General features: G+C 34.5%; 1 protein-coding gene across 1 annotated transcript in view; it reads right to left on the reverse strand.

Annotated features, from left to right (window-relative positions):
* Positions 1-17,917: 17,917 nt before the first annotated feature.
* Positions 17,918-27,231, reverse strand: part of LOC128983943 (erythroid differentiation-related factor 1) — a 179,413-nt gene continuing 170,099 nt past the window's right edge. Inside the window, exons 21-22 of the mRNA XM_054403223.1 lie at positions 26,537-26,669; positions 17,918-18,284 (exon numbers count right to left, since the gene is read on the reverse strand). Of these exons, the coding sequence (XP_054259198.1) occupies positions 18,140-18,284; positions 26,537-26,669 (278 nt within the window). The 3' untranslated portion in view covers positions 17,918-18,139. The remainder of the gene's footprint in view (positions 18,285-26,536; positions 26,670-27,231) is intronic.

Here is a 27,231-nt window from a genome sequence, read left to right on the forward strand (position 1 = left end):
TTGTATAAGCACTCCGTCTGAGAGTCACTAGTGGTGTGGTGAGTATACTGGCATATGTATAGGCACCCTGTCTGAGAGTCACTAGTGGCGTGGTGAGTACTGAGTAGGTGGTGGTCAGATGTATGTATAAGCACTCCGTCTGAGAGTCACTAGTGGTGTGGTGAGTATACTGGCATATGTATAGGCACCCTGTCTGAGAGTCACTAGTGGCGTGGTGAGTACTGAGTAGGTGGTAGTCAGATGTATGTATAAGCACTCCGTCTGAGAGTCACTAGTGGTGTGGTGAGTATACTGGCATATGTATAGGCACCCTGTCTGAGAGTCACTAGTGGCGTGGTGAGTACTGAGTAGGTGGTGGTCAGATGTATGTATAAGCACTCCGTCTGAGAGTCACTAGTGGTGTGGTGAGTATACTGGCATATGTATAGGCACCCTGTCTGAGAGTCACTAGTGGCGTGGTGAGTACTGAGTAGGTAGTGGTCAGATGTATGTATAAGCACTCCGTCTGAGAGTCACTAGTGGTGTGGTGAGTATACTGGCATATGTATAGGCACCCTGTCTGAGAGACACTAGTGGCGTGGTGAGTACTGAGTAGGTGGTGGTCAGATGTATGGGCTACATAAGGCAATTACCGCCACATTCTTCAGCTCTGCAGTCCGCAGTGTTGTTTCATTTTGTTGCCACTTATTAACCACTGCCACTGCCACTGTTTACACAAGGATATTGCAACAATTCTTCATCCTCGATGCTTTATATACTTGCACCATGCTGTTTACTAAGTACTTTCAAGATTATCTCCATACTAAATCTTCTTCATCTTTTCATATCTTCTATATTAGTGTAATAAGTAATTCTAAGGACCAATTTATAACTTCTTTATAAGTGTATTTAAATAAATATTTAAAATGTTATATAAACTTAATACATATAACAATAACCCCATAACCCCTCCCCAGCAATAGACCAAGCACATTATATTTGCCTAGTTGAATATTAGTTTAAAATATCCTTAAAAATGACATATTTATTTCCTAATTAAATAACATTAAGTTTAATGCGTAGGTTTACTACTACAGTGAATGTAAAAACATGTTTTAGCTAAATAAGAATATCTTATTATGAAATAAATGAATTTGATCAAAAAGTATTCGTAAACAGGCAAACAATGCAACAGTTTACTTATTCCCTATACAAATAAAATGGTTATTAGAAAATTACAGTGTATTTTTTTTTTAATTTTCTACAGGACTATTAAGCGTATATAATAACACTTCAATGTTCTAAATTATTGGTTTCAAACCAAATTTTGTGTTTTAATGGTACAATAAGAAAACTAATTTTTACCTGATAAAATTCCCCATTTCCATTGTCCATGCCAGTTCGCAAACTCATTCGAATAAACGTAGATCTACGCGTTTGTACCAAATTGAAATATATTATGAATTTGAACTGATTTTTTTGCTTTTGGAGACTCAAATATACTAGGTGTACAATGTAGTTGGCTGCTTGCAATATTGAGCGGAGCTAGCATATTAACCCAATACTTTTTCTAAAATCAATGCTACATCTGTTTCTCGTAAATGAGATATATACTTGCAGTTTCCAATGTCAATGGTATATTTGGTTCACATTAATGGAATGTATATTTACAGTATCCAAAGTCAATTATAAGTCTGGTTTAAGTACTGTAAATGAATTGTATACGTGCAGGAACCAAAGTCTATGTTTCATCTGGTTCCCATAATTACAAGTCTACTTGCCGTATCCAATGTCGATGATATATTTTAGTACAATAAAAATATATTTTGACCCAAAAAAAATTAGCACAGGTGGGGAATTTGGTATACAGATGTTGGGTGTACCTTCCTTTTGAACATACTAAAAGTCCCCTAAAATTGAAGCTGTGCTACGGCCGCCATATTGGAAAATGGCGGCAAATTTCTGTATTTTTCGCTATAGTGACTTTATTATTAGAGATACAGGAAAAAGCTAAATACTATACAGAATGCAGTCCATCTAAAAATACACATGTTTTTGTACTTATCATCTTTCTCGAAACCCAACGGTTTTTGAGTTATTTGTGATTATATTTATTTTTGTCCATTTATCAAAAATAGGTTAAACACATTGAAATTTACAGTTACTTTCAAGATTTAGGATAATTCATCCCATTTAGTTAAATAGTGTGATACTATAAAATCTTAAAATTTAACTTATCTTATGAGTAAAACAACTCCGCCACAGCAAACCTGCAGACTCAGCAATTTTCCATTTGATTGGATGTTTTATGAAATGTATATAAATAAAATTAGGTTCAACAGGTAACTAGGTTTGCTGCTACAGGTAGGTTATTATAGTGTGTTTATTTTAGTAAAATATCTATATATATATATTTTAGTAATAATTTATTTATATACATTTAATAAAACATCCAATCAAATGGAAAATTGCTGAGTCTGCAGGTTTGCTGTGGCGGAGTTGTTTTACTTATAAGATAAAGTTAAATTTTAAGATTTTATAGTATCACACTATTTAACTAAATGGGATTAATTATCCTAAATCTTGAAAGTAACCATCAATTTCAATGTGTTTAACCTATTTTTGATAAATAGAAAAAACTAAATATACTTAATCACAAATAACTCAAAAACCGTTGGGTTTCGAGAAAGATGATAAGTACAAAAAAATGTGTATTTTTAGATGGACTGCATTCTGTATAGTATTTAGCTTTTTCCTGTATCTCTAATAATAAAGTCACTATAGCGAAAAATACAGAAATTTGCCACCATTTTCCAATATGGCGGCCGTAGCACAGCTTCAATTTTAGGGGACTTTTAGTATGTTCAAAAGGAAGGTACACCCAACATCTGTACCAAATTCCCCACCTGTGCTAATTTTTTTTAGGTTTATGGAATTTTTCTCTATTGCAGTACATATTCAAAGTCTACATTAATGGTACGTCTAGTTCAGATAAATGGAATGTCTACTTGCAGTTTCCAAACTCAATGGTAGGCCTATATTTGGTTCACATAGATGGAATGGCTATTTGGAGTATTTAAAAGTCAATGGTGCATCAGCCTAATCCCGGCGACGCTAGTTATTCATTTTGTAGTAAATTATGCTCAATGACATTAATCCGATTGTACTTCCCTTTTTCTCTGTACGGTATTTGTAATGTGCTATGTTGATGATTCGTTGACTAAGATATGTAGCGACTCTTGTTTACCTTTTCATTGTTATCTCGCAAATAAAGTCATGGGCCCTGTTTAATAAAAATACTAGTCTAGTAATTACTAGTCTAGTAAATACTAGTCCCGTATTTACCTGTCCTACTAATTTGTGTTTCATAAACGTTTTTATACCGCTAGTAAATACTAGTGTATTTTACTAGTCATGTGACCAAAACTACTAGTCACGTGACCAACTTTACAAGGTAAACTTTCAAAACAAATTTCTAACCTCAATCACGGGTTTTCAAACCCTTTATAAAGGGTTTTAATTTTGTTTTCATTTGATACAAAAAGTAAATAGTTGTAGAAACGCAGTGTTTTCTTTTAATTAATAACTATATAGACACATAAGTAAAACAATCACACATTATTTATCAAACCGCTATTATTTATGTTCATCAGTCCGCCGGCGCGGCGCGGCCCGGCGTCGCGTCGCTGCAATCAACATGGTGATTGTAGTAGCCGGTTGTAGGCCTAGTTGCGGCGCTCAACAGTTGGGTGGAAATTGATCTGTTGCTGCCGCATTCGCTGTGATTTGTATAGTTTTTGTTTTATTCTGACATATAAATTAAGCTTGCTATGAGTATCGGTAGTACATTTAAATAATACATTTAAAAATACATTAAGTAATACATTTAGTTTGGAACGTTTTCAAGTACCCTACTAACCTATGTTTTCAAATATTCGAATGCATAAGAATAATAGGGTTAAAACCATTTAGTGATATTCTTCTTTTGAGTCTACAAACCATGAATAATAAGCCTAAACGTTTATAACAAATAATAAAACGTCTTTACAAGCAATGGAGAAGTAGGTTTTAAGAGTATAGTAAAACATGGCATAGGCGCTACGGCAGGGTAGCTCAGAGGTAGAGTTATCGCTTATAGTCATGTGGTGGGTGCCTGGTTCAAATCTGCGCCACCCACTGTACCTTTTACTCCATTAAACTTTTACATATTTTTACATTAAAATAAAAGCTCTAATCATCATCTATTTTTTTATTACTTTGAATAACAAATTCAGAATATCAAAATGGATTAAAAGTGATGTTTTTATGATAAGCAGTTCAGTTCAATGCCCAAAAATCAAATATAGGCATACAACATTGTTAGTACATCACAGGATTTTAGCTATTAAGGGAAGCAAATAATAAGCACAAATAAATGCAAAAAATACAATGTAACTCCTCTTTAAAATTGTCTTACTATTATTTACTATTAAAATGTCTTGAAATAAAACTGAGAGCCTTAATTGGTTGTAAAATAATCTGATTAATGTTGTAATGTTGGATACATTTATTACATCTTTGTATGCAATACGGTATGCGGTTTTAATTTGGTTTCTCTCAAAGCTTAAAAATATTTGTTCTATGATAGCTAAATAGTTGATATAACCATGAAATTTAACTCAAGTACAATTAGACTAAAATTTCACAGAAATTGATAACTTATAATTATAATTATTCTAATAGGGTGATTGTATATGCATTATAAAATTCAATTTCACTCATTTTGTACTACCCCGCATTTAGTGATTGTAATTTATATCTAATAATTATCATTTTAGCACTCACAGATCTATTTTTATCTTAAATTGCAAACGTGAGCCAATTCGCACTTGCAAAAAGAACTTAATAATTTTTTTTTATGGTGTGAGTAATGAAATAACTATCTTTCTAAAAAATACTAGTCTACTTCAAAAAATACGGGTGAAGAGAGGTTGGTAGAAAATAGCAAGTATTTACTAGTGTAATTTACAAGAGTAAAACTTTATGAAACACATTGCTGTGTACACTAGTAAAAACCACTAGTAATACTAGTCCCTACACTAGTAACTAGTATTTTACACTAGTAGGTTTTTGAAACGTAGACTTGTAAAATACACTAGTATTACTAGTCCATGGACTAGTAAATACTAGACTAGTATTTTTATGAAACAGGGCCATGGTGACCAATTAACCGATAAGGCCAAGGCCACACTAAAAAAACGTTTGGCCTTGGTAAAGGTCCATGTTAATTTCTAAAAGTTAAAATTAATGTAGGGAAATGCCCTGTGGTCCGATATGCACCATTTCAGATTTATACCTTCCCATGGTTGGCTACTATGACTCTGCTAAATTTTGTGCAGATCGCTTCAGCCGTTCAGGACTAGTATTTGTAAAATAAAAGCAGGAGTGTAGTATAAGAGCTTCGCTCCGCTAAAAAAAACATCAATATTTTCAGGGTCTAGTCTTACTATGAGACCTGCGGTAATATCTTATTCCCTGTATGGTAAATTTGCTGACAGCATTTTTCGTTTCAAATTCCGTAATATAGGCTAAAAGTTTTATGAGTAGGTATGGTTAATTATATCCAATGAAAAAAGTAGTTCAACCATGAACCAATGAACAGCCATCTACATAAGTTTTAACGGATAATGTGTAAGGTTTTGTGAAACTATAGAACGAATGATCATATAAATCACCCCTCTTCGATAACCTACGTGTACATCACATGATCCATATTTCTCATTGGGCACAATAAGAGAATCACAATAAGGAATACTCACGAAACCCACTTTTATAACAAGCCTCACCATATAGATTGTCATATCGGCTTAGTTAGATAAAACATACTATATTTGATATTTTCATTTTACATGTTTCCAGTTAAAACAAAAATCGTGTGGTACCGCTCCTCGCATGATAAATTGGGGTATGGTGGTCCAGTAGGCCTACGTATGGCATACCACAAAGTGCTTTAGGAGTACTATAGTAGCGCTTTACTAAATGATTTTTATGTATGAAAATTGTACTAATTCATATTTATTAGGGCATGTTACATTTATTTTCATTATCATTATAATTAACTATCACATTGTATTATGAAATCGGTGTAAAATGTTTTCAACTCGAGTTTGCTTGTCGTTTAGATCAAACATTAGCTTAAATCACTTACAAGAGAATGCGCATAGTATTTCGGTGTAGGTGAGTGTCATATTGGCATTATACACGCAGAACATTAATAATTGGAGTTGAGTTATGGAGCGGTGCAGGGGCAGGCATGCTTTATCAGCATTAGGCTGTATACCTCCTGAAACTAATGTTCCCTTGCTGTGATGCATCAATACACCCAATGTTTACATCACTTTCATCACCTTTTAAACTGCCTAAACAACCACTATCAACATGGAACCACTGACAGTTTACATTTAACCAAAACTTGTTGATTGACGTCAATGCGGCCATGTTAAGTCGCCAGAATTAGTTAACATTGTTTTAAGTGTAAGAGCTATTGTAAAAGCTACTTTTAGTTTTCGTTACTTAAACGCCAAAATAACGAATCTTTTCCCCTTGTTCATAGAATTCCCTGTTGAAAAATGGTTCGCCGGACTTGTACTCGTGCCTGGGACCGTCGTCGTTCAAGGTAGAAATACTCGTAACCATTAACATCAGAGTAACTCCTTACTGACTTATCAGCTATCAAAGAATCCAATAGGATATGAATACAAGGGGGATTAAAAAGATCACTTCTTTTAAGGAGCGCTGGCAATCAAATTATATATATATATACATTTTTGAAAAAGTGGCGAGATATAAAAGTGGCTCTCGAATACGGCTACGTTTTTCACACAAGATCCAGCTAGGTAGAGCCGTTTATAATAAACGGGAAAGAAAAGATGGTGAATGTGATGACGTATTACATTCACATGCCCATATATGGAAATATACGGTAGGCTACTTGTGCGTCATTTGGTCTGTGGTCATGATGATTATAGTGATGTCACATGATAGTTGGCAAGTTGGCTGTCATCAACAAAACACACGGTCTACCACTGAGTTTAAACAACGTGCTTAGACATCCCAGTCTATTGTAAAATTTAAAATATATTTTTGATGATAACGACTTTGGGTATATAATACTTACGAAGTAAGTAAGCCGAAGCCTGAAGTAGTTTTTTGTGTTTTCGTTTAACAAGAAATATATATAATTCGTATAAGAGTGTCATATTAAGGACAATTTCAGAATGCATTCACAAAAACTGCCTGATATTTGTGGAAAATGGAGGACAAGCAATAAACGCCCGAACAACTGGCCAAGAAGGAAATGTCGATTGGTCGGGTTCAACCAGAACTGCGGGTTCATCAGATGACATTACCAAGCAAACATAGACAAAATGCCGATACAAAGGATATGTATGCAATGTCCACATATTTGCTTATGAAACTTGTTATATGTTAATAAGTAATGTCAACTGACACATGTATATGATACATGGGTAAGAGGTGGGAGTATCTCTAATTTTGTAGGGAAAAAAATCACAAAAGTTGCAATAACTTTTGAACCGTAATTGTTACAGCAATCGGGGGGTTTCATTGTTTTGTTTAGAAATATAAGGACCATAACACATTCATTTGAATCAAAACCAGCTTTTTCCAAAATTCTATTTTTTGTTATTTGATGGGATTTTCTATGGGAAAATAACATAAGTTACAATAACTTTTAAACAGCAATTTTTACGGAAATGGGGTTTGTACCATTTTTTTCAGAATCTAAATGATTATAACATTATAATTTTTAATCAAAATCGTTTCCGCCATTTACGAGAAAATCTGTCAATTTCTTTAAATTTTTGCTGGTATATTTTATACCACAACTAAATACCAGCAAACCTGCCAACTAAGCGAATTTCCATTTGTCAGAATTGATTTTTAATTAAACCTATTTAAAAAACATTAGGTTTAACGTGTACCTAGGTTTGCTGCTACAAAGGAAACTAATAAAGTGTAGTTTTAGCGAATTTCCCTATAGGGAAGTAGGTATTACCGTAGGTGGCACGGTAAGACCTAGACCCGGGACCGATTTACTTTTTCATTTTGATGTCCCCAGAGGCCAAAAACACCATTCGTTCAAATTTCACAGTGTTACACTTTGTGTAACACCACATGTTTTATTTTTTTCCAACCAGACACACAGCGCTATTATTTCGGAACTGTTCCCCTGTAGTTCAACACATCACCACTAGATAGGGTATGTGGGTATTTGAGGGAAACCTATTTATTTATTGTGTTCAGAGACGTTCACATGTGATCGTGTTGGTGTTTACTGTTAACATTGATACTTTCATGATTATTGAGGTAAGTTTATTACTGATTATACTTATTCTAAATGGAAAATGAACTTATGGTTTCGTTATACAATATAAAGTTGTTTTCCCATAATTTATTTAAGTTATACGTTGCTAGGTGATAGGTCAAAACAATTAAAAACAAGCATTTTTGCATTTGTCATAGTTCCGTGCAACATGGGGTCACAGAACTAGGGATGGTTCCGTGCAGCAAAGAGATAGGGAAGTAGGTATTACCGTAGGTGGCACGGTAAGACCTAGACCCGGGACCGATTTACTTTTTCATTTTGATGTCCCCAGAGGCCAAAAACACCATTCGTTCAAATTTTTATATATGTATATATATATATATATATACTAGCTGTACCCGCGGGCTTTGCCCCGTTTAACTTCATAAGTATTCGCATGGCTCAATCACGTCCTGGTTGAAGTTCGTTCACTACTCTCACTCACCTTTAGGTTGGAGCTCGTTCGCTGCGCTCACTTGCCTTCAGGTTAGCTCGTTCGCGTCGCTAACTCGCCTCCAGGTTGAAGTTCGTTCGCTACGCTCACTCACCTTTTGGTTGGAAATTAGCTGTTGTCATAAATAATAAAAAAAAAAATAATAGTGCTGCACCCTGTTGGTAATCCTTGTAACTTGAATGCTATTGAACATCATAGAACAGAACCAACTTGTTTTATTGAAACAGCTGTTAAGATTCATTAATTTCTTTTAAATTTAAAAAATAATAAGGTTAACATGGGAAACTCCAGAGCCACTGGGGCGGAGCCCGAAAGTCCGATCAGAATAAAAACTTCTTAGTTTTCCTATTTAATGCCCAAAGAATCGGTGTACCGAATTTCAGCCTCCTAGGTAAATGGGAAGTGGGAGAATTAGTGATGAGTGAGTGAGTGAGTGAGTCAGTGAGGGCTTTGCCTTTTATAAGTATAGATATATACGTCCGTGAACGCGATAACTTGAGTAATTTTTGTCCGATTTTGATGAAATTTGGTTTAAAGGTGTAAAGTGGGATAAACTTGAATGAGTTCGCGAACCAGCACGATCGGACCATGGGAACGGGGCTTTACGGGGGGTTTTATGGGGTAAAAATTGGTTTTTCTCACTTTTAACCCTCAAAACACAAAATTTCCCGATTTCACTTTAGACCTTTTTAAAGAGCTTAAAAAAACAAATAATTTTGCATATAAAAGTATTTTTGTTCGGTTATTAGTAACGGAGAAAATTAAAAAAATTGTAAATTTAAAATTCCCATGTTATTCTTATGGAGAATATTGTCAAATGTTGTAGTTTGCTTGTTTATGGATATATTTTGATCAAACTTGGCAAATTTATTTATTTTGTACTAAGCTATCAATATTTTACTCAAAAACACACTTTATTAGTTTCCTTGTAGCAGCAAACCTAGGTACTCGTTAAACCTAATGTTATTAAAATATATTTAACTGAAAATCAATTAAGACAAATGGAAATTCGCTTAGTCGGCAGGTTTGCTGCGGCGGGGGTATTCTAGTAAAATATTAATAGCTTAGTGTAATAGTTATTTGTGCAACTAATGAGCAATTGACTCACTCGAGAGAAATACTTTGTCACGAGCCATAGGCGAGTGAGGAATGGTTTCTCGAGTGAGGCAATTGCACTTTGCACTCGAGTTGCACATTATATTTTTCCTACCGTTACCATAAAACAAATAATTTGGTAAAGAAACGTAACATATTTTTGCACTGAAGTGAACTTTTAATATGCCATTTAATGATACAACAGTACAACAGCTGACCAGCTGATTTACAGCCAGTGCTGCCAACGTATTTCGCGCGCATACGACCTTGTCTGCATGTTACGCGTGCCTTCACATTGCAAATCTGGAGTGAGACAAAGTAATTAGAGTGAGACAATGTTAACATTGTCTCACTGATGAGCGAATTGGCCACTTTGCTTTCTCAAATCAGTGAGAGAACATGTACATTGTAAGGTAACTGTAGGAAAAATAAATAAATTAGCCAAGTTTGATCAAAATATATCCATAAACAAGTAAACTGCAACATTTTACAATATGTATTCTGCTTAAGAATAACATGGGAATTTTAAATTTATAGTTTTTTTAAATTTTATCCATTACCGATAACTGTACAAAAACACTTTGTTATACTTAATTATTTGGTTTTTTTACGCTCTTTAAAAGGGTCTAGAGAGAAATTGGGAAATTTTGTGTTTTGAGGGTCAAAAATGAGAAAAAGCCATTTTTACCCCATAAAACCCCCTTCCCATGGTCCATTGTCCGATCATACTGGTTCGCGAACTCATTCAAGTTTATCCCGCCTTACACCTTTAAACCAAATTTCATCAAAATCGGACAAAAATTACTCAAGTTATCGTTCACGGACGTATATATATATATAAAAATTTGAACGAATGGTGTTTTTTGCCTCTTGGGACATCAAAATGAAAATGTGAATCAGTCCCAGGCCTAGGTCTTACCGTGCCACCTACGGTAATAGCTACTACCCTATAGGTAAATTCGCTAAAACATGTGCAATAAAATAAAATATAACTAAACATAACATATATGCTCATTAAAGCTCATTTTTATCTACATTTTATATTTAGGATTTTGGTTTTACCCTTACAAAAAAACCAAAATACCCCAAAAATTTTGATGGCCAAAATTGTGCCATGCCCCCCCCCCTTCTGGGCACCCCTATAACATTGTAGAGTAGAAGTGAGTAGAAAGCATGATTTGTACTTTCTAAGTTTGTTTTCTAGTATGACATAGTTCATTTTTATTTTGATGACTGTCATACATGTATTTCCATGTTTCAATGGGGAGTTTTGATATAGATATACCTTTTATAACAAAGGGGATTTTGGAATATATGAAAAACAACTGTTTATTTCCAAAAATGTATTTAACAAGTAAAAAACATGATCTTTAACAAAATTCTCAGTCTTAACTCCATTTGTAATGCTGAAATGTTAGAAATTTAATATCTTACAGTAGCTATAAACTACAATACTTACCGTAAGTAACCAAAAATGAAGTTAAACTTGATTTTATTTTATTATACAATATGACAATATGTACTGAGCAGTTTTGATTTGGTTGGGTTTAAACATTGCTCACACTTAACACTTAAATATACAAAGGGCTTTGCCTCATTTGCTTGTCCTACAAAAAATGTCCCGTTATTTAATTTGTAAAGAAGTAGTTACCGTACTAATAAGATCAGCTGATTTTCAGTTGATAAGACAAACAGGGTTCTACTGGTCAATTCAATATGGCGGCTAAACATGCTAATGTTTCTGCCTCAACAGTGTAGGAGCTCTCAAAACTTAAAAACTAATTTGTTTCCAATGATTGTGTGCTTTTTGTGCTCTTAATATATCAGAGCTTGCAATGGATGGGGATAAATTAATGTTTAACTATTATTTAGAAGCTAAAATCACATGTGAAAAAGACTAATTTACATATTTTCAAAATTATTTTGTAATTACCAAAAGAAACAATTAAAACGTTTCTGTTCATCCAGGGCATAGTTTCAATCTTTGTAAATATTTTACAGTATTTCAACTCGATAAACACTTTAATAATACAACGAGGTTCTTTTTTGTAGGACCATGTTTACAAGGTAAACAGCCAGCGGGCGGAACCCTCACAAGCTATTACTTCATTTGAAAATTTTAATTCAAGCAACAATTGCTTGCTAGTGGGAATGTCATTTAGAGTAAAAACAAGGCTATTTCACAAGAAAGAATAAATCTACTCCTCAAAAACTTAAGAACTACAATAAATTACCAATACATCGTAATATTTCACAACTAAACTGAGATAAGCCTTAGTGGTTAGTTTTAGAGAGGCACTTGAACGGCATTGGTTGTTGTTTGGACTGAAATTCATTTCACCTAACCATTTTACTAAACTAATAGATAAATAATTTTAAAAGTACTGAAGTCCTCGAAAAAATAACCATTAAAATGTATTTTTCATTTTTGTAGCACTTTTGTGTATTTTTAATGTATGCTTGGTTAATATGCCCCAAAATGATGTATGCTGAGCAATTTATTACGCCTCAGAGTATACAACGAACATCAATTAATGAAAACCAAAAACAAACTCCACCTTACCACCATGAACTGTAAGATGCTTTACCCCCAAGTACAGGCTTTGAGCGTTGAACTTAGATATATAGGGTTGAATACTACATTTTCAAAAATCTACACAACTTAAAGAAAACAAATACCGTACATTGACATTTTACTGTCAGAACACTATAAAAGATAACAATCAACAGATGTATTCCACACAAATACCTATTGAGATATGAGATTAACAACAAAATATGGAGCAATAATGACATTATCTTAGGCAAAAATTTAATAAACAACAGTTAACATACACGAGGATTGGATTTGTATAAATTAGTTGTTTGGGTCAATTAATTATAAAAATGATTTAATAAAAATGTTATCAAAAAGTTGAAACACATTGGTTGTCAGTGAGTTAGAAAAAGGTTGCTTTTTTAATATAGTTGAGATTTTTTATTTTAAACTAATCTAACAGTCTCAAAGAAATATAAAATAACAATTAAGGAACACACGACTATACTGGTAGTTATAGGTATATACAATAAAAATTTAAGGTTATAAACAATAGGGATTTCATTTGAGAAGATGGATTTCACCAAATGAGAAAAAACAGAAAACAATTAAATTTTACAATAAACTAGGAGTGTGCGAGTACTCGAATGGTTAAGTATTTTCGGAGGATTGTTTCAGTACTCGTCTCGACCCAAGCTTTTTAAGAAAACTAAAGCGTTAACCTATTTAATGAGTTTACCGGAAGCATTTATAAAGGGTGTCCCTAAACTCTCTACCGACCTGTTAAGGTATCATTCCTGGACCAAAAACAAACTAAAATACCTCGTTAAATATTTCAAAAACTCAAAAGTTATGTGTAAAATTACATATTACACATATTATACTATCCGTGATACATAATAAAATTGTCTAAATAAGTCATTAACACAGCAGTTTTGTTTACCAATGTACTTTTTATGTTATTTAAGAGGAAAATAAATTGCCGCCATTTTTAATCTGAAAGTTTTAACAACATTTTTTTTATATAAAGTTAACGTGGACTGTTTTACTTTCCAAAACTAACAAATACATGCAGCCATTTTGTTTAATTAAACAACAGCAAACAGAATTCATTTTACAGCAGCAGCAAATAAGTTAGTTATGACAATAAAAACGACAATTCTTGTCCTGGTGAAATTTGATATTTGAGTGAAGATGGCAGTCATGGTAAGCTATGAGAATAGACTCAAGTATCACTGATTATAACCATAACACTATAATCACTCAGTGGATGTAATAATAAATAATACTGAATTGTGTATTAGATTTTAATGTGTGTAGTTTACTGGTCAAAGACTAGTTATTTCAACAAATTATTTAATTCAATTTAATTAATGCTATAGATGTTTTAGAACATAGGTAATAAAAAATATCATTAAATATGTGTGGCTGTGTTGTACATTGTACAGTGATTCAATTTTATTCAATTCCCGGTGTTAGCATTCATAATTTAGTTTTATAACCTTGATAAATGATTTGCACTGAAGAGCACATCAGGTACTCAAAGCAGTATTATTCCTGCAGTGTCTGTAAGTGTAAGAAGTATGAAGTATTTGTATACAAAACTAACTGAAACTGTATTTTAAACTGTTTTGTACACCCTATAAAATACTCATTTTATAATTTTGTGAGGATATAGATATGGGTCCGCGGAATTGGCTAACTCTGGAACTCACTAACCCCATGTTAAATGTTCTATCTTCAGATTTGGTCGATGAGAGGAACTCGCTAACTTGTTCGGTTTCGGAATTGGCTAACTCCGGAACCCGCTAACCCGCTCTAGAGCCGGGTTAGCGAATTCCGTCCTCGTACGGAAGTCGCTAACTCGGTCCCTCGGCGGAACTCGCTAACTCCCAATCAGAAGCCTCGCGGGCCGTCCAATGGGAGCCAAGCACGAATATTTTTGGCCAGTGTTGCCGAAAGTGTATTACCTATATCGTATCGGCACCATAATGTCGTATCCTACGCTTAATTAGGAGTAAGAGCAACGTAGTCGATAAAATAAATATATTTTGAAGTATGTTTAACTACAGAGAAGTTCTTATGATTATTAGGGTGGAAAATGCATTATAGTCTTACCATAGACTAACCAACACAAGTAAACTTTACATCCCATTGTAAACTTTGAAGCTCGTTTTTCGTGTCTAGTTCATGTCCGGTGACACTGATCGCTAGTGTCGACAAAATTGTGTTTCTATTATTTTATAGTTAACTTCATGATTTGTTCCTTACTGTTTGGTTATATAACTAGGGGACGTGTTATTAGTTGTGATTTGAACGTTTTATTTGGTTAAACGAGGTTTTAAATTACTGAAAACAAGAAACAATTGTAAACCAAACACGACCTCTAAAGACAATACACCGGACAGAACTAACAATACAACTGTCTTCAGATCATCCGTAAGGATGAGAAATGTACTAATATAAGGGAGTATGTTTTATATGTGGGTTTCTTACTTAAATAGTAGCTTATTGGTATGAAAAAGATAAAAATGCACATTTAATTTGGATCTATTACATGTTATGAAATATCTATTTTCGTAGTCCGCCATTTGTTTCTTTTATTCGAATAAATACAATTTTGTGAACTTCTGCAAATAAAATTTTTGAGTTCGTATTTTATATACTGGGCTTGTAGTAACCTTAAATCATAAATCATAATAAAATTTACACGTTAAACGTCATTACAGAATTACATTGTAGTGGTTATGTATTTTTAAATAGAGCTATTGAATTTAAATAAATATTTATCAATACATTATAAAGTGGTAGGCCTAATGTATTCATGGATTGCATTAAAAGTTAGTCTATGCATAAATACAACTTGTAAATTTCTTTTATCGTAGGCTATTAGTGTAGAACCCGGGTCATCCTCTTAATTTTGTTGAATTAATATTAATTTTATGTCTTTCAGTAGGCTTACTTTTTAAAAGTCTGGAGTTTTTTTCCAGGCTGATTCTATCTTATCCAAAAACAAAGCTATTGTCTATTGTGTAGCTCAGTACTGGGGAACGGTGAACCGAGCAATGGCTTGGTATAGTTTATATCGTTTGTGAAAGCAATATAAAGGAAACCCAACACTCAAATCAGGAAAATCCGTCAATTAGTTTATTAAAAATCGTGAATTAAAATTACCGTGTCACGTTTTATTATATGAATATTATATCTTCTCCTATTTTTTACTAGTGGTGCTTAGCCTTCTTTCACACCAGCACGGTACGGGACCGTCCCGCACCGGACGAAGGTGTTTAGACTATTGAATCATATAGGAGCTTTCACACCAGTGCGGGTTGACCCGGACAGACCTAAACCTCTGTCCGAGTTGAAAAATCACCCGCACGAACCTAAACTTCCAATGCGGGACGAAACCGCACGAATAGTTTTTAGATCATGGGTTCTTATGTACGCTTTCACACTTACGCGGGACGGGCTGGTTTCGCCCGCACATAGCAGTAGTTTTGACAGTCTATGCCTATCAGTGGTTGAGTGTGGTTGATTTTGTAGTTCTCTTGTTAATTAATAGGGAAGTTTGTTGTTTTTGGTATGGAGGTTGAAACTTATATAGTGCTGATTAGTTTGGTCAAGCTTTATATTTTGGTTTAGTTTGAAGGCCAGTGTGTAGGACAAGACCCCCACTGCAGCAAACCATCATACATTTGCATGTTAAAATTTTTACAAACGATTTGATTAAACATACCTGATTTATTTAATATAAAAACATTTGGTTTAAGAAGCACTTACATTTTCTTCTATATGGAAGGAAATGAAGTGGTTGTTTAAGCTAAAACCGCCTACAAATATGTGCATAAAAATCCATATATCGAAATTTGAACTACAGAATTACTTTATCTCCTATAGTGCCATGAAATCAAAATATGGTCCCAGATGTTATAGTATATTTCATAAAAAGAGTAGAAAGTGAGTCATTACATTATTTGTGACAATGCGAGATTCATCGAGCACTTTTTAAATGGTTGAGAATAATTATAGACCCACTTTCACTTGTGTTTTTAACGTTACTTTTCGCTGCACTACAAAGAATAATTATTTTCTTCATTACAAAGCTCATACAGTAGAATGTTATAGGTTATGCCTTCAATTTAAAGTTAGTGTTTACTTTAGTTGTTGACAGTTAAAACAGTCGATAAAAGAATAACAATTATTTGTTTGTTTACGTCGGAAAAAATCCAAAACAGATAGTAAACATAACTTTCGCATAGTAAACATTCTTTTGCCGTAATAAAATAACAATTTAATGAAAGATTTTCGCAAGTTATTTGGCAAGGGGGCAAGTTATTTGTATTTTTATTTTCGGATACAAGTACCATAACCATCTTTCTTTTATTTATTTGAACAAAATACATCCAAAAGCACAAAGTTTCAGGCTGGAAACGCCCGGATCCGGGCAGCTAGTGTGAAAGGGCCTTGCGGGTCACCCCGCATCGACGGTGCGGGACGGTGCCGCACCGCGCTGGTGTGAAAGAAGGCTTAGGTGTACAATCTAAAAACGGTTTTATAACATGTAACATACATCTGTTTCCGTGTTTAAGAACTTGCGTGTATTTTAGCTTAGTTTCGTAGAGGTTTAATTATTTAGTACCAATTAAACTGAAATTTCAATATTTTTCATATCCTATTATTTTCTTTTATACTGATGGCATTTATATTTAAGATCGAAATCATAAACATTTAACTGGCCATTGTACAGTTTAATAAAAAAAACACTTTTTCATGATTTTTTAATTGTCTTTTGAATTACTTTGGGCTAGTTATCTGTTAAAAGTGGAATTGATAACAAAAAACAATAACATTTACTGTATCTTTATTGACACTGACATTTTGAAATACGGCAGTGTACGATTATTTTGTCGTACAAGGTTGGCAACGCTCCGTGCAGTGGGCGCGGCCGGGTTAGCGACTTCCAGAGTTAGCGAATTCCGCCGCGAGACAAAATCGAGTTAGCGGGTTCCGGAGTTAGCCAATTCCTGACTGAGACGGTTAGCCAGTTCCGGAGTTAGCCAGTTCCGACACACGACCGAGTTAGCGAGTTCCTGAGTTAGCCAATTCCTACGTCTCATAGATATTTTTTAATCAATCACGCATGACACTTGACAAAAAACTTACTCTAAAAATCTCAAAGAGCAAAGTTTACTATTTTAACTGGACTTATAAATTTACTACTCGCACACCCGTACAATTAACATTATTTATACATCTTAGCATATTATATTGATATAGTAAGTAAACAAGATAAAACAGCTTACTCCTAGAAGATTTAATAACAATTATTTACATATCTGAAGGTGGCATATTAGGTGGTATCTCAACGTCTCTGGTATTTACAATACATCAACTGGACTCAGTTGTGTATGCTTAAGGCTTTGTGTCAGTTTATAGGTTATGGGAAAGTTTTTGATAGATGTAAAGTTACATGGTATAGAAAACAATATAGAAACACAAATAAGTAAATAATATTAATTATAAAAGATTATGTTAAAAATACACACCAAAAACAAAATTACTACTATTTTACTTATCAACAATAAAATGATCAATTTACGTAGGAATAGAAACTTGTAGTAACACATTGACATTATCCTCTGTCTATATTCAATTTGGTTTCCAATCTTTTTTTGCCATTTGCAAGAAGACATTGTAAGAACATATCACATCACGTTATGGTTTGCCCTTTACCCCCCTGCAGGTTCTCCATTGCAACAACAGCACAACACAAGTGATTGGCTAGAGAGACTCCTTGCTTCTTCTTCAGGGCTAGACTGTACATCTCCTTATATTTGGGTAACAAGCCAGTAAACCTTAAACAAAATATAACATTGTCACTGTAACAATGGACTTTGCTAGGTCTTTCTATGTTTGAAGGAAGATGGAATAAGAAGGAATTTCTATGGAATAAGACTTAATAATACATTTGTCAACTACCTTCCATATATATTAAGTGGCCTATTTTGGAAAAGCCCTTTTATTTTTCCACTCAGTGTGATAAACTAACACAGTTTGAATAGTTTGCACTATTATATTTTGAAGTGGCATTAAAGTGGCTTCACTTAAATATGAGCTTGTTCATGATAATTAAAGATGGCCTAAATCTGATTACTTATCCTAACAACTTTTAAAAACGGCAACTTTATTTTCGATACTGGTAAAATCAAATGTCATACTTTGTAGCTTTAGATTCAATAACTATTTTAAAATATCACCATCTAGGCGGAATTGTGATAAACTCTTAAAGCATTTTTCCTGATAACATTATGATCTCTCGCACGGTCTTGGAGACATAAATATTGTCCCAAACAATCGTAGCGTAATTGTATCATGCAAACTTTCTTGACATATTCCACTATTGGGACAAAATTGCCAAATTTCCATCAACAAAAAAATCAAATATTTGCCAAATCTTGCCAGGAACAAAGATTCTCTTAGCTAGTTTCCCCAGACAAGTGTAGGTCTTTTAAATAATTACTTTTAATGATTAATTCAATTTTAAATTAAGGACGCAAGTACTATTCTCTCTACGAATATGTAAATGAAGAACATTTTCTATTGTCTAAGGTAATAATTATTATCATGTTCATTTATGAATAAATCACAATTAAATCTATCCTTCAAAACTGTTCTTTAAGTCTCAGTTTATTTCATTTTTCATTCACATAATTCTTTTGTATTGTATGTAATATGAACATATAGGCGACTAAAACAGATAATTGAATTTAGAATCGTAATCCTTTCAAGGACCAAATCATCTTGGCTTATATACATTGGTTGAAACTATTGCAGCCTTCAGTAATTATAATTAACTTGGAAACAAGTGACTCAAATCCATCAAAAGCTTTTACATTACTGTTTTGAGTGTTTTATAGGCATTTTATTAGTTTGTTTTCTCAAAATTATATGTGGTGAGAAAAATATGTAATAATTTTGTGATTTTTTAAGAATCAATTATCAATTATCAATTATCAATTATTTAAGATGGGGACGCCACTATGTGCGTATTTTAACCCAAATATGAGTGAAGGATGAGTGTAGGATGAGTGGCGCGATCTTGTAGTCTTGTTAGTGACTAAGGCCGACATGTTCCTTAGACACAGCTGTTAATTAATAGCCCATACAGTATTGTATTGTACTGTACTGTATTGCTAAAAATTGCTATATTTACAAACCCTTTATTAGTAGCAAGCTTATGGTAACTAAAAATTATTTATATCAGCAGATTCAACTTCAGAAAAAACTCCTTTCTTTCAGATTATATATATTTTTCATTTAGCCCCATTTCATTTAGTGTTAAACCCACATAACATGCATTTGATATAGGAAAATTAGGTTTTTTGTTGTTTACAATTAAGTCAGCATGTGCCTAAAACATTTATATCATGGCCACTGTAAGACTTAAGGCATTTACCAGAAGGATTAATGTTTGAACCAGTTGAGATTTTCCAAAAAATTTTGTAAGGAATAACATTTACATCTGCTCCAGTGTCAAGTTTGAAAGAAATTTCTATTCCATTTACAATAAGCTTATGAGTCCAAGAATTCACGGAATCTACACTAACAATTGTTTCTATACTAATCAAATTTTCTTCAGAGGCTTTAAAATTTTCTTCATATTCTACAGAATTTAACCTTGCTTCTTTGCAAGCTTTTGAAAAGTGGTTTAATTTGTTACAGTTGGTACACCTTTTCCCCCAAGCTGGACAGTTTCTATAACTATGGCTAGTCTTACACCTAAAACAGGTCTTCTTAATTTCATTTTTAGCAGGCCTGAAATCATTATTCTTAGCTATCTTATGAATTTCAGGACTAGGAGGATCGTGATAGTTTTGAACAGAACAACTTTCTCCCATGTTTTTAACTTGTTTTTGACTCTCTTCCCTAGCCTTACAGTAGTGAATAGCTGTGTCAAGCTTTAAATCAGATTCCATTAGCAGCCTTTCTTTAGTCATCACATCTTTGGTTCCAATAATAAGCAAATCCCTAACTAAACTATCCTCTTGTTCACCGAACTGACATTTTCTTGCCTGAGTTTTCAGGTGGGTTACAAATGTGTCAATTGGCTCCTCTGGTCTTTGTCTCATATTGAAAAACTCATATCTTTTTACAACAGTGTTGACTTTTGGCTTAAAGTAGTCATCAAAAGATTGAACAACATTATCTAAATTACCCCTATCTGTATCTTCTAGTTTAAAGTTATTAAAAATATTCAAACAATCAATCCCCATTAAACAAAGGAGTAAGGCAACTTTAGTTTTACCGGGCTTTTTAGATTTCTCAGTAGCTTCTAAATACAAAAGAACTTTTGCTTGAATCTAGCCCATTCATCAAAAGTGTTTTTGTTCAAATCTATAGGTGGTAGGGCTTTCAAATCCATAATGTGTTGTTCTAGGATGAAATAATAGCTATATGGTTTTATATTACCTTAATATTTTCACCGCTGCCACCAGTAATAAAGTTGAATCACACAAAATAGTTTTCTAATAAAGTCCATTTTATTTTCAAGAAATTCAACTAATGTAAACATCAACCATAACAAACAATACTCATAATTAATACACAACAGCTGTTATGTCACAGAAGTAAGTTTAAATTAAAAAGTTGTTTTAAAACAATTAAAGAAAATTTTAAAAAAATTTAAAATTTATAAGAATTAAAACCCCCATAGAATGATGTGCCACTTATATTGCTATTTGAAAATTTAGAAAAATGGGCATTTTCAAATTTTTTAAAATTAAATTTTTGGGAATTTTTTTATATCAAAAAAACTTTACTTGTAGCATATCACAGTAAAGCTAATTTCATAACGAGTAAGAAAATTCAACCGGAGAAGGGCTAAGTGCATTAATATAGGAAACACAGATATTAAACAAATATTGATTTTTCCCCAAAAAAACTGCTGCCATTTTGAAACGTAAGAAGATAATTTATTTCTGTTTTCACCAAAATGTTTGTCTACTAAATACCTTTAAAATTATGTATAACATGACATATGTTTACATTTGAAAATTCCAAGATTCAAACTAGTTACCCTCAGTTTTTGGCACACCTGTATCGGGGTCGATTTAGAGGGAATTAATTTAATTTCATCCTTGTACGTTAAGCCGTTTTTCCGTAATCAATTTGAGACACCTTACGTGGGACATCCTGTATATATGTATAATAATTTCTGAAGTGCTTTTTTTGTCGGTATGTTATAACTTCCTTATTTCTTCACAAATTTTCATAAATGTGGTGTCATTTCAAAGCTTTTTTACCCACTACACAAGAAAAATATACAAATCACTAATTTTTCAGTATTTTTTAGTAGAATCATTCTGTTATATCATTCTGCAAGTAATTTACAGTTGATATGTTGATTTACGTTATTCGATCAGCTGAAACATGTGAATATAAATTAATGGTTATTAATCAAAACAAACAAATATTTATGTCTCAAATCCGAGTGTTTTGTTTTCACTTCATCCATGATGACAAAAAAAACTTAGGCTGTGTGTGCTTTCTACGATAAATAACCCCGCATGAAATCGGAGTATTCACTTTAAAGAAGTCTAAACAAGAACAACTCTAAAGTAAGTACCACATGGATACTTTACCTTATATATTTCTTTGTTTACGACATGGAAATATAAAACAAATGGAATAAAATGGAAATATAATGTTCTTCATTTTTGACATACCTACCAACTATGTATATTTAAGAATTCTATCTTTAAATAACATTTCTTATCTTTTCTTTACTACAGGTTTCAATAAATGGTTATTTTGTGTCAAATTTGTTACCAATGCTAAAAAGAACTCTATTATCATGTTGATGCGAAACCTGAGCATGATCTTACATTGTTTGTAGCTCACTTGGTCACCTACATTACCAAAGCGAAGTTGGCTGGCTCCGGTCAAACTGTCATACTACGCAATAGTCTGTAATCCTTTCAAACTGACTAAGACTTAATTTCCTGTAAAAGTTACCTTTGCCATGACTTTCAATAAAGTACATGGACAGACGAAGGAAGTATTTAGAGGTGTGCGGATATCCGAAAAATCGGGTCGGATTCAGTTTGGTTCGGATATTCGTATCCGAACAAAGCCCAGAATTGATATTCGACCCGTTAAATATCCAAATTATTTTGATAGATTATGTTTTTGACGTTTTGGACTTATATGACAACTGTAAGGCCAATGAGACATGGCCTTGCCATATAAATTGTCTGCATCAACATACAAACAATGGGACATGGTCTTGCCATATAAATTGTTTGCAACAACATACAAACAATGGGACATGGTCTTGCCATATAAATTGTTTGCAACAACATACAAACACTGGGACATGGTCTTGCCATATAAATTGTTTGCATCAAGATAAAAACACCAAGACATGGCCTTGCCATCATATAAATTGTTTGCATCAAGATACCAACACTAAGACATGGCCTTGCCATCATATATTACTTTAATACTTTAATACTTTCTTATTGAATGGCGACCATACAAAGTAGGTATTTTAAGCCAATTATGAATAGAGATGAGTGTAGGATGAGTGGCACGATCTTGTAGTCTTGTTAGTGAATAAATTGTTTGCATCAAGATACAAACACTGAGACATGACCTTGCCATATAAATTGTTTGCATCAAGATACAAACACTGAGACATGGCCTTCCCATATAAATTGTTTGCATCAAGATATAAGGTAGGCCCTACGGTATACTTTTTCGTGAAGTTTGAGTGAGCTGTGAATTTGAACTTCAGTTTTCATAACTGAACCAAGGTTAATGACTTACAACATCACAATAGTGCAGTATTCATATTGTAGTTTATGTATATAAAAATGCAAATTATTACTTCAACCTTAATATTTATTTTTTAAGTACTTGAACGTCAAACTATCCGACTCCAAAATTATGCAAATCCGAACCTCTTATTATCCAATCCGATCCGAACCGAGCCTTAACTATCCAAACCAAATCCAAGCCGAACTGAAATTTCACTATCCGCACACCTCTAGAAGTATTGCACGTGCTACACCCTATTTTTTTACACATTCAGTTTTTGTGGCTTTGTCAAGGGTGCACTTTTTCAGTGAAAACTATGTCTTTCAAAAAACAAAGCTATCAAAACAAAAATTTGTTATGGCCATATTATTACTTCAAACATAGTGTTCAAAATAGGACCTGTAAACATGTAAAAACGTAAATAAATTAACATTATATTTTGAAAATGTTAATTTTCTAAAATGTAGACTCTATTCCTGATGTAAGTAAGGACCCATACTTAAATCAAAGATGCACTTACTACGCAGAATTAACTGTATGTTGTGTACCTCAAAAATTGGGATTTGAGTAGGATTCAGTGTGAATGCTTCGCACGGGTCGGCTAGTTTAATGGAAATGATGTTTTGGAATGTTACCAAATAAAATAGTCAGTTTAAACACTTATTGAATTCTTTACTTACTTCTCACTTGACCCTTGAGTAGAACCAAAAGCTTTCACGTTTCAAATCATTGTCGTAATGCATGGGTAGGAGACCAAGAGGTACTTGATGGTGGGTCCCCTTGGGTGATTCTTGTCACAAAAACATTCTGACAATCACATTTATCTACTTTCTGCTTTCTCTGTTAGGTACTTTTGGGGGTGTTATTCTATTCTTTGGACTTTACATTCCCACGAGGCTTCCAACACGAGGGGAGGCTTGTCTCGATGCTGTAGCAACCAATTACAACTCTTGGGACATTGAGGCGGAGGTGGTAAGGCTCACAGTCAAGACTACTAAGGTAAGCCCTTCCTCCTCCTGGATAGACAAATACTCTGTTGTTAAGCGAACAATAAACATGGATCTGCTTCCCTTGCTTAGGAGTGAATTATCTGCTATAAAATGGAACTTCCTGAAAACAATTTCTGACCCCAAACTTGCTTTTGCAGCTTTTACTGAGACCTTTTGTGATAAATTTAACGTTGTATATCCACCTAAAATTAGTCGGCCCAAGCCAATGTCTAGTTCTCCCGGTAAAAACCACAAACGCACCAAAGGTTCAAAGGATTGGTACACCCCTGACCTGGGTAGGCTACGACAGCTCATGCTACTTGTTCATGATCATTTTAAGGGCGCAACAGATGACAATATCAGGCAGAGATATTACTTACTATACTGTAGAATTAAGTGTGACTATGGTGTTAAGGTCAGGGATGCTAAGAGAAAGTTTAATACAGATAAAATCCTCAACGCTCCCAACCCTTGCAAGGCTGCATGGGACATTGTGAATGATTGCAGGTCTCCTTGTCCTGGCCCTGAAGTTCTAGCCACCCCTGATGATTTCAACATATATTTTTTAAATGTAGCAGATGAACTTATCACAAATATACCCGTGTTGCAGACAGACCCCCTGGATTCGGTTAAGGATCTCACCCAAACGCACAACTTTAACTGCTGGACGAAGGTGAGTGTCAATGAAATTATCTCTACCGTTAAGAAATTCAAAGCCTCGGCAAGTCAAGATGTAAATGGAGTTTCAACTAATATCTTAAAATCTGTAATAGACTTAATTGCACCACCCCTCACAGATCTGATTAATCTTTGCCTACCTAAGGGTATGTTTCCTGATAATTTAAAAATAGCCCGGACGATACCCATCTACAAGAAAGGGGACCCTTCACTCCTGTCCAACTTCAGACCGATATCTATCCTCCCATCTTTCTCCAAGGTGATAGAGACCGTTATGAAGAAACAACTAATAGCCTACTTGGAAGGTAATGCCATTCTGACGGAAGCCCAACACGGATTCAGAGGTAAACACTCGACCACTTCTGCACTTTTAAGCCTTGTTGACGTTATTTCCAGTGCTTTTGAGGAGGGTGAGTCTGTCCTGCTAAGTTTGTGTGACTTGAGCAAGGCATTCGATGTCGTAAACCACAAAATCCTTCTAGCTAAACTGAGTAGGTATGGGGTGGGTGGCGCAGTCCTTGGCTCACTGACTGAATACCTGAGTGACCGCAAACAGTATGTCACTCTGAGAGGTGCCTCTTCCAGCGTTGGCAGCATACCTCACGGCGTGCCGCAGGGCTCGGTGCTGGGGCCGGTGCTCTTCACTATCATGATCAATGACCTCTCACTTAACAACCGTACTCTACTGTTTGCTGATGATACTACTCTGTTCTCTAGAGGGAAAGACCTAGAGGATCTCCGTGGAGAAGCTACTGTCCTACTGGAAGAAGCGAAGAGCTGGTTTGCCGTCAATAGGCTCAAGGTGAATGAGGACAAGACACAGACCATCCTGTGTACCCTCAAACCTGTTGTGGAAGATGAGGCTGTAAAACTCCTGGGCTTCTGGCTCGACCCCAGGTTAAATTGGAAGCATCACATAGACAAGGTATGTGTTAGACTATCTAGAGTTACTTACCTACTAAGAAGACTTTGTCCTACTTTAAGTCAACCCTCTCTGCTGATGGTCTATCACGCCCTCTTCCACAGCCATGTGTCGTACGGCCTTGTCCTATGGGGCCATTCTACAGCAGCCCATGACATCCTACTGCTCCAGAAGAAAGCCATGAGGATAGTGTCATCTGCTGGCTACAAGCAGCACTACCGCCCTATATTCATCCGGCATAGGGTGCTCACTGTATTCAGCCAGTATATCCTCGACATCCTTGTACTACTCAAAGACAAGGTGGGACTCTTTGGCAGGAGGGAGGAGGTCCACACTCACAATACCTGCAGAGCCCCAGACCTTGACATGCCTCGGTGCCGACTTGCACAGACAATGAGGAGTTACCCGCGTTCGGCAATTAGGGTCTTCAACACCTTGCCTAAGCGAGTGCGTGACATGGACCTGCCAGACTTTAAGAGGGCGATTCGTGATGGACTGCTAAATAGGCCATTGTACGCCTTGCATGAGTTGGAAAGTGAACCCCTTTTTTAACGTGACACGTCCGCCACAAAAGTAGAAGTAAAAGTATATGTAGATATTTTTTAGTGTTTTTATGTAAATAGTAACATGACGCAATCTATCCGACATGTCGGTCAACGATGTAGAAGACAAGTATTTCAAGTAAGTAAGTAAGACATACCTCTGATTGGAGCTTGAAGCACAAAGCATAACAAGGGACTTTAAGATATATTGAAGCCGTGCCTCATATATAATGAGAAGATTTTCTTGCTCATTGATAATAAATTGTTCATCTCCATTTTTGGCTGCTTCACCTGAAAAGAAACTACAAATTACCAAGGTGTTTGTATAGGTACTGGTTTAATAAATAAAGACTGTGCTTCCAAGTATATATGGACACAAGTAGAACTAGCTTGGGTGGGAGGAGCAAATCATTGAGCCAGGACATAAAACATAGCTTAAGGTTGAGACAAACAATTACTTAGGAGATAGCTGATCAAGGTGTAGAGCAAAGTTTCTTTATACATTAGAATTAACAGCCTTTGCTGTGAGGTGGCATTCTTGATATCCAGGCTGAACCTAATTACTGAGGATATCTGTATCTATGTTGTAACGTATGGGCAAAACATCTGGTAGTGAATTAGACTCAGTCAATGACAAAACCCTATGGATTATATGGCTGGTACTCCTTTGTACTGGTAAACAATTTTGAAGGAGGAATGTAGCAAAGAGAAGATAAGAAACCTTATAGGTTTTCATCTTAAGTAATCATCAGATATGGCATATACATTACAGGAGCTGGGGACAGTTAAAACAACGATAATCCACATAGACCCAGGTGATGAACACTTCAATCACCAAAAATATTTGGCTTTA

The sequence above is a fragment of the Macrosteles quadrilineatus genome, unplaced genomic scaffold, assembly GCF_028750875.1.
Source record: "Macrosteles quadrilineatus isolate MER2022 unplaced genomic scaffold, UCM_ALF_1.0 Scaffold_1__1_contigs__length_201487025, whole genome shotgun sequence".
Taxonomy (NCBI): Eukaryota; Metazoa; Arthropoda; class Insecta; order Hemiptera; family Cicadellidae; genus Macrosteles; species Macrosteles quadrilineatus.